This window comes from Pseudomyrmex gracilis, unplaced genomic scaffold (assembly GCF_002006095.1).
Source record: "Pseudomyrmex gracilis isolate BER0280 unplaced genomic scaffold, ASM200609v1 scaffold_1115, whole genome shotgun sequence".
Taxonomy (NCBI): domain Eukaryota; kingdom Metazoa; phylum Arthropoda; class Insecta; order Hymenoptera; family Formicidae; genus Pseudomyrmex; species Pseudomyrmex gracilis.
The window spans coordinates 17,923-27,396 of NW_018021699.1; the positions used below are offsets into that span (position 1 = coordinate 17,923).

Here is a 9,474-nt window from a genome sequence, read left to right on the forward strand (position 1 = left end):
AGTGCTGCCAACGTGACACAAACAACAGAATTCTAAACCGATAAGCCCGCGAGGTTTAAATTAAAAATTCCGGTTATTTTTTGATCATGGTAGTATACAAAGTGTTTGTCTATAATTCTTTAGTCTATAAGTATATGGTCATACGACGAAATACAATCCGTCTTATATGCGAACAACTTTGCGCAAAAATCAAAATCTTATAGCGTGGCTAACTTCAAGAGATTTAAATGAAAAGTTAATAGTTACCGATAAAATATAACTAAATTAAGTTAAAAATTAAGAGCCCAAAAATGTAACTAAGTTAAGTTAAAATTATTTAACTTTTTAACTTTTTAACTTAACTTTTATCTTTTTAACTAGACACTACCCAACTCTGGTTTTTTTGGCATACATCGGAATGTATCAGTGCAAACACACCGAAGGATTCGTCGTTGAATACGTTCAACTTCGCGCAAACGACAAATGCGCTACACCACGTCGCATCTGCGTCAGATGTAAAGCGAGTCTGGAATAACGTCGCTCCACAATTACTCCTCGTACTTAGTTGGCTTACGTTGTCGCACGATTCCCAATGAACGAACATTGTTTCCAATGCAGACTCGAATGTACAAAGACGATACGTACAATTGAAGAAATAAATAAAACAACAGTATTGCATTGAAAGTTGCATCCGTGTATTTATTTCAAAAACGTATTCTCACGTCTATCCTAGAAAACTACTATATTGATATTACATATGTTCAATACCACATGTTCCAAATATCATGCTCACACGTTCAATATATACGTGTGAGTTTAACGTACGCAATTGCGTTCGGAGGTTATTTTGAGTTTTTATTATTTGGAGGTAATTTTTTTCATAGTCGTTTGTATTGTCCAATCGTGTCGGTTCGATGTCGTTGGTCGGTTCGGTATCGATGCTGCGTTTCATTTTGCTCAACACGCGCGATATCGTGTAACTGATCGTCTTTGCGATAAGAGCCTCTGTTTCCGTCGCGCGAACTGGACGGTTGAGATCGCACGGACGTCGCATTGTTCGAACCACTGGGTGAATGTCGTTGCGCGTCGCTTTGACGATTTCGCAATGTATTGCAGCGATCCTTCAATGCCGTGACATCGTGAAAATTTTCGTTTATTTGCGATCGTTGAACATTGTTTGATCGTAGAACTCCCATTCTACGCGATTTGGATCGGGGTTCCCCGTCGTCCTCGTGATGGTCGGTGTTTGAAGTCTCGAACGAGCGTTTCTCGATCGTGTTGCGATTCGGACCGCGTCCTGTGGTAAAGTCTTCGACATTTTCGACGCGATCGGATCCGCGACGTCCTGTAAGGAATAGCCAGGATCAAAGCAAGAACACTCTGATTACTCCAGAAATAACAATTAAATATCTTTTTATCATAAACGAGACTAACTTAAGCAAGAACAGAATTGAATAATAATAAGTGTTCCCATACAGCACAGAAGCTTGCAGCAACATTGCTGCAACGTTGCAACATTGAAACTGCAGTGCAATGTTGCAGAGATATTGCAAAAACATTATTTGGAAATATTATTCCAGCAATGTTGCAGCAATATCTTAAAACATTGTTAGAATTGCGTATTAATATTAGTGTGTAATCTGTGACTCTATTACAGATATAGTGTCAGTTTTTTGCAATTCAATGTACGTAATTTGTGAAGCCTGGTACTACCACATGTTAGTGTCCTGCTTAACTTCATACGTTTTTTTCGCGCGAAAAAGGCCGTGAACGGATCTAAGCCAGGAATACATACTTGGGCTGCGTTCGATTTATCTCTGCACATTTATAATTTTATTATTAATTATAAATTATTATAAATAAATATATATATATTTTATAATTTAGACTATTATTTATAATTAAAATATCATTGCAGATTGATTTTTAACATTATTATGTTATATTTTTAACATTATTATGAGTATTATTTATATTATACAGTATAGGTCGGTATATTATAATTTTCAATTATAAAATTATAACATTCTATATAATTTTAGAATGATTTAGTTTTGTATGTTCCCACACAGAACAAAAACTTTATTAATCGCCCATAGACATTACCAGCTCTATACGACATTTAATAGATGTCTATTGGAGCTTTTGTTCTGTATGTGTTATTAAAACTATTATGCCGATATATATATATACACACACACACACACAAAAAGTATTATTGCATATATATTATACTGCAATGTTACATTGCAATATTTCTGTAAGCGGACATTTTACTGTTGCTGCAATGCTGCAAAAACGTTGCTGCAACATTTTGCAATGTTACTGCAATGTTGCAATCTTGCACAACAATATTGCTGCAATCTTGCTGCAATCTTGCTGTGCTGTATGGATTGTGCAAAATGCAAATAAATTAGTTTAAATTATAATTTCACTTAACAATTTATTACGTAAAGATAAACTACAGATATATATAGTGTACTGCGCTGCGAATGGCGAACTGATTGCAATGCGCTCGCGAGCCGTTCTTCAGATCACGACAATTCCTAGAAGACGACTAACCGATAAATTTGATTTTCGCTGAGTAATATACTCAGACAGACGATGCTGTTTGGAATGCAAAATTCATCGTTGATTTCCTTTGTTTAACGAATTGTCGCATTTCATAAAGCTCGTTTCGAGCTCCAACGAAATTTGTCGCATTATCGCATAAAATTCGCTGTGGACAGCCGCGACGTCCCGCGAAACGTCTAAGCGCCGTTTGAACTGAGACCGCTGACCGTCTCAAGATGTACCGCCTTTGTTGAAAAATAAATAAACAAAGCTATATATGACTTGTTAGCCTTCCTGCCGCAGCCTTTATGAACCAGTGTTACGATTGGTTCTGCGAAATCTATTTCGGTTATCGAAAATGGGCGCTTCAATATAATTCGATCAGCAGGCAACTGTCCCATTACTTATGACAACGGTCTCAAACTGTTACAAAAGCACAATCCTTCTCGCCACATTTTTTCCTTTCATTGGCTAGTATTTTTCGCGAATCGCATACAGTAACATCTGTGGATGTTACCCGTAAGCAGTAATCGTCGGTGTTCCAGTTCGAACAACAATTGTGTAAACCTGCTATCGCCCGGCAACAAAATCGGATGCTTGGTGTCAAATGAGACTTGGGTATTTTGAATTTTACCGTCTATCTTGAGAAGTCCGTTTGCATCTATAAATGGACTCAAATATAACAACTTGCTGGTCGATTTTAGCGGTCGCCCGGCCCTGAGATCCGACATCTTGTCTGAGACACTTGAATATTGCGAATGTTTGTCTTACGCTATTAATTTCATTGACTGTAATGTTGTCATACTTGCGTTTTGTTTTTTCTAATCTACAATTTATTATAAATCGCAAAATCCATGCTAATACTCGTTTGAACCTTGATAAAGAAGAATAATTGTCTAATAAAGATAAAAATAGTTGTTTTGAATTGTCGGTATTTAAAAATATTTGCAGTTCCGCTCTTTGTTCTGATTTAACAATATTTATCTCTTCCTGAGAAAGACTCGTTAATTGCAAACCACTTTGCAGACGACCGTCAATCTCCGAGAACCAGTCAGGGCCGTTCCACCATAGCTTACATTTTTGTAAATCTCTGAGATTTGTGTCTCGCGAAATAAAGTCGGCAGGGCTATTTTCGCTTCTCACATGATACCAGTAATTGGATGCGAGCATCGATTAAATTTCGGCTGTACGATTGAATATATGTAAACGTTTTTTGGCGTGATGGATTGCCGGATATCCACACCAATACGATTGTTAAATCGCTTCATGCGCATATTTCGTCAAATTTGATTTTGAGAGCTTTCTTTACATTTTGTAACAGCCTAACTAGTAGAACTGCGCCGCAAAGCTCGAGTAAGCGTAATTGTTTTATTTTTAATCGGCGCGACTCGCGATTTAGAACATAGTAGTGAAAAACTTGCTTTATTACCCGAGTAGAAATTTGTGTAGGGCCCTCATTAGATCCACATATGGCTTGTCCTACTTCCAAATCAGGCACGGATCCGATACTCTAATCAGGCCCTAATGCGGAATGTAACGCTACGTATCAAATGGCCCTGATCAGGCTACCAGATTCGATCCTGATCAGGCTGCCAGATTAGGCCCTGATCAGGCTGCCAGATTAGGCTCCAATCAGGCATAGACCTGATTATCTGATTACAATAATCTGAAATTCTCAATAATCAGTAAAGATTATATTTTTATCTATTGTCTGCAAATAAATACATGCTTCGTATTGAGGCGTCGCAAAATGCATGCAGATAAATTCGGCTTGCATTTGCTTTGGATATGACTTTTCGAGGAATTTGAATTGTTTTTATGTTTTTTAAATCCTCTACATATGACTTCCATGTTTGCTGAAGATCATCTGTCAATGGGTTTAGATTTGCGGCCCATGTCGCTTGCATAATCAATTTGGCTCGAACTAAAATAGAACTGATAAGGCCCAACGGATCAAACAACCTTGAAATTGTTGATAGCACCTCTCGTTTGGTTTTACCTGAGCTTGCCATCGACCGAATCGAAAATTAGAATATATTCCGCTCTGGATGCCAATTTAAACCTAACGTTTTTGTGTTGTTTAAATTACTTGCATCTGTTGCGACAGCTAAAGGCTTCCCGACTCGCTTGACAGAATTCAAATTGCTCAAAATTTCTTTGGAATTCGATCGCCACTTGTGAGGCTCGAATCCGCCCTAGAAGGCGTCCGCGTGCTGGCGCGCATCCCGCCGGTAGAGCTTATGGCGGCCCAACACGCGAAAATATACGCCGCTAGGCAAAGAGAGATAACTGAGGCGCGCGCAAATAACCGGGACGTAAACCCGGAAGAGCTTCGGCAAGCTTGCACCCGCGCCTGGGACCAAATGGTGCGGCGGTGGCGCCGCCGGCTGGAGGACCCGAGCCATTACGGCCAAAGAGTAAGGGAAGCATTGGGCCCGGTCCTCAAAATCTGGCTAGAGTGCCCGCACATTTGGATGACTTACAGGTCAACCCAAATTGTGACGGGCCACGGCGTTTTCGGAGATTTCCTACACCGTATCCAGAAAGCGAACACTCCGGAGTGCGAGCACTGCGGAGCCGCAATAGACACCGCAACTCATACTTTGGAGGAGTGCGAAGCGTGGGAAAGCGAAAGGGCAGCTCTCCTCGACGCGTTCGGGGATAATATCTCTCTCCCGTCCATCTTCAGACAGGCGGTGGAAGATATGAACAAGTGGCGCACTTTTCTCGCGTTCTGCGAGAAAGTCCAGAGCGCCAAAGAGGACGCTGAACGGCTTCGCCAAGACCAGTCGGCAGCAAGAAGAAGAAGGCGAGTCAGAAGCTAACTCTGACTAGCGCGCGAAGACAAAATCTCCTCTGTACAAGAGGAAGGTCAAGGTACGCAGTCCGGGAAAGTGAGGGCTTTCTCGGACATTGCACGCGACCACAGGAGTCGGCAGAAAGGGACAGGCTCCTTTCTGTCGCTACAGGGGGTGAGGTGCTACGCAGCACCCAGGCGCGGAAGGGGGGACCGGGATGTTATAGCCCTCCGGTTTTCCAGGCCCCCCTTCCCAACGCGTACGAGAAGCCTCAAGGGGTTTTAGTGGGTACGCCTCTTTGGCAAGTCTCACATAACTCTGGCCTGCCCTCACAGGTCAGGGTATCCATAAAGGATTTCCCCTTGTAAAAAAAAAAAAAAAAAAAAAAGGCTCGAATCCGTTACTATTTAATAATAAATTCAATCAACTGCAACATTAAATTGATTGCGTCTTTTTCCGTATCGAGATCCCAGTCAAAATATCGTCAACGTANAAATCATTTAACAAAATTTGTGAGGCCAAACTGAGATGACTGTTTGCCTGGCTTGTTTAACGCAACGTATGGCTAAAAACGAAGCGCACGCCAACTCATACGTAACCGTGTTTAGTTCAAATTCTACTATTGGTTCGTCAACTGAAAATCGCCATAAGATTCTTTGGTAATCTCGATCTTCCGGATGAATCAAGACTTATCTGTACATTTTCTTTACCTTAATCGGTCGTTATTGCAATTACATGCAGTCTAATCGTAAAATAATGTCTATGATGTTGTCTTGTAAATTAGATCCGACCATCAAAGCATCGTTCAATAAAATTCCCGATGCGATTTTTGCGGAACCGTCAAATACTACGCGTAACTTCGTAGTAATACTAGCTTCTCGCAGCACTCCGTGATGCGGTAAATATATTGGCGTTGCTATGCTAGTTTCCTTAACTATTCTCGACATATGATTTAAATTAATATATTCCTGCATAAATTCACAATATTGACGATGAAATTCTCGATTATTAAGAAATTTACATTCAACGAGCCATTAAACATATAATAAGAAATTTACGTTCTAAACTCTTTAATCGTTCAGCTGCTGTTTTTCTTGATTCGCCGAGTTTTATTTTGTTGTCTCTAAAGAGCAATCAAACAACAAACCGCCCAGACAAATCTCAAGTCATTGTGTTTATAAAATGGCTTTCGCACTCTCGCTCTTCCCTTGACATTAAAACGTGTTTATCTCCGGGATATTCTTCTACTTCCCAAAACCTATCGCATTGTCAACAGATTCTTGTATTGAAAGACACGTATGACTGTTGACAATTAAACGATCGGTCGATTGATTTGCTACTAAACGTTCTATCGATTCTGCTATAATCCAACCGAATTTACTGCACGGAAAAAAAATAGTTCTACCACAGCTAATTACCATTAATAATACTACCATAATAATACTACCTTTACCATTAATAATACTACCATTATATGGACACCTAAGCTCTTAGCTACAAAACATACATATTTGCTATTGTGTCGACATATTTAGGAATATCAGCAAACTGTTTCTATGTAATAGGAAATTTTATAGCTACAACAGCAAATTCAGTTTCAGCAAACCGTAATTAGCGTGGTAGAACTTTTTTTTTTTTTTTCGTGTGCTTTGCAATGTCGGCAAATTTTTATCGAGCTCGATTTTTCCGCTTTCTAATAATTATAAAAAGAACTTTCCGCCTATTAGCGCATCTATCTTGGTCGGCGTATGAAACAATGAACTAGCTAACTTTAGATTATGCGAAATTGACAATCGAGAAACATCGACAGCAAATGATGACAAGTTTCTACTTATTTTTGGTACGACTAAACAATGCAAGTTTAATTGAAAATCTGAAGTTCTAGAACTTAATTGCAATTGACCACTATTGCCTGACCATACAATTCATATCATTCAAGTCGTTAATAAATTCACATATTTTGTTCAAATTTAGACCGAGTGTTTTACATGCTGATAAAGTTATAAAATTGGTTTCGCTCGCGCTGTCCAACAAAACTCGCAATTGATAATTATAATCATTGTTTTCCTCAGCGTTTACAACGACGGTTGACATTAAAATTCGCTTACGATTTGTGTCTCGCTGCACATGATGAATTGACGAACCGCTCGTCGAACATGCTTCTTCGGAGACGCTGAATATTTCTCGATCCGAGTTTGTCGATGATTTTCCATTTCTTGTTATCCCCGCAGAGGTACTCTGTTCCGGGCTGCGTGTCGCATTTGCTGTCTCTCTAAATATATGGCATAAAGTGTTGTGCGGAAGTCCGCATATTTGACACGGAGGAGCCTTGCATTTATTAACAAAGTGATCGTTGCATAAGCAATTCATGCACAGTCTCAGGCATTTGACTGTTTGGTATCTAACTTTAGTAGTTAAATTCAAAAATTCATCACAAGAAGAAATAAAATGTTGTCTTTGACAATAACAACATCGATTCTCTTGAATTGTTGATAATGATGTTTTGCCTTGAGATTTCAAATGTAACGGCTGTTTTTGATCGTTACCGTCTCTTTCGACATTGTTGAATTTCGTTTTTTCTGATGTCTCTTCGGCAATCTCACTTAGAGATGCTCGCTCTAAGACCTGGCATCGGCATTTCAAAAATTCTAGTATCGCATCCGTGGACGAACTCTTCAGCTTCTCTGCGTGTTCTTCCCATTGTCTTTTCGTGACATTGTCAAGGCTTTGTTCGATTAAATAAATTATTATTTCTTCCCAGGACTCCGTGGGAAGCTGCATTGCTTGCAAAACTCGCAAATGCCTTTGAACGTAGTCCACAAGCTCCCGTATTGCACTAGCAGACTCTCGCTGCACTCGCGGCATCTCGAAAAGACAATGGATATGCCGCTTTCGGATAGCTCGCTCATCCTCGTAACGTTTTTTTAATAAGTCCCAAGCTATCGCATAATTTTGATCGGAAATCTCCATCGATTCAATGACCTTCGCCGCAGCGCCGCTCAACAATCCGAACAAATATTGATGCTTCTGTACATTCGATAAATTGCTGTTATAAATTAATGTTTTAAAGGTGTCATCAGCATACCTTTCCCAATCTTCTATCTGTCCGCTGAACGTCGGCAACTTAATAATCGGCAGTCTCACTTGAGACTCACGTGGCGTACCGGAGTGAGTGTCTAAAGGTACCATCATTTGACTCTGTTGCTCTAACAAACTCTTATTATCGTTGGTATCGGCTGACCGCTCCGCAGGATGTTGCAAACCTATCATTTGCCGCTCTAAAACCTGTGTCAACGCATTATCGGGCATTTTACCTCCGTCACTACTGGTTGAAGCGTGAGATTGTGATTGCAATCTCTTAAGACGTTGAGATATTGATGTTTTTATTTTAATATGTTGATCTTCAAACTCAGATTCTTCGGTCGCGTCTTTGAGCTGATAATCTTCCTTGGAGATCATGGCTTGTAGCTCTTGCGAGATGGTTTGAAATTTGCGATACGTTTTTTCTAAATATTGACTGCGCATCTTGACCTCTTCTGTCGTAGTTGATTTCATTACTGTGCTTATAAAATTCGTTAATTTTGCCGTGATGGCTGCTCGTTGTCTTCTCAGTTGTTCAACGTTCATTTTGTTGAGCACTAATTGTTACTTTGATTGTTAATACAACCGGTTTTGTTTAACCAATAATTGCTTGCCAATCCGCAACCGTCGATTCTGCCCGAAGAGGCCCAAAATTCTTTCGATCGATGCGTACGCGCAAATCCGGCTTGAAGGACCAGAAAATGTTGCAAAATGCGAATAAATTTGTCTGAATTACAATTTCACTTAATTTATTACGTAAAAGTAAACTACAGATGTAATGTACTGCGCTGCGAATTGCGAACTGATTGCGATGCGCTCGCGAGCCGTCCTTCTACTTTCAGATCACGATAAATCCTAGAAGATAACTATCGATAGATTTATCGACTAACCGATAAATTTGATTTTTGCTGAATAATATTCTCCCTCGCTTCACGCCTTTTGCGCAACTCGACCGGCAACCAGCGTACCTCGCTTATCTCTCGCATGCTTATCAACAACATTCAAACAATAAGATATTGCAAGCGACGTGAAACTTCCGACGGACAGGTAACATGGTGTCTAC

At 39.9% G+C, this 9,474-nt stretch overlaps 1 protein-coding gene across 1 annotated transcript; it reads right to left on the reverse strand.

The window, feature by feature from the left end:
- Positions 1–668: 668 nt before the first annotated feature.
- LOC109861883 lies at positions 669–9,217 on the reverse strand. The gene is made up of 2 exons (XM_020441720.1): positions 7,439–9,217; positions 669–1,324 (listed from the first exon to the last, which is right to left on the reverse strand). The coding sequence occupies exons 1-2, from the start codon at positions 8,955–8,957 to the stop codon at positions 858–860; spliced, it is 1,986 nt and encodes a 661-aa protein (XP_020297309.1). The 5' UTR covers positions 8,958–9,217; the 3' UTR covers positions 669–857.
- Between the last annotated feature and the right edge of the window lie 257 nt (positions 9,218–9,474).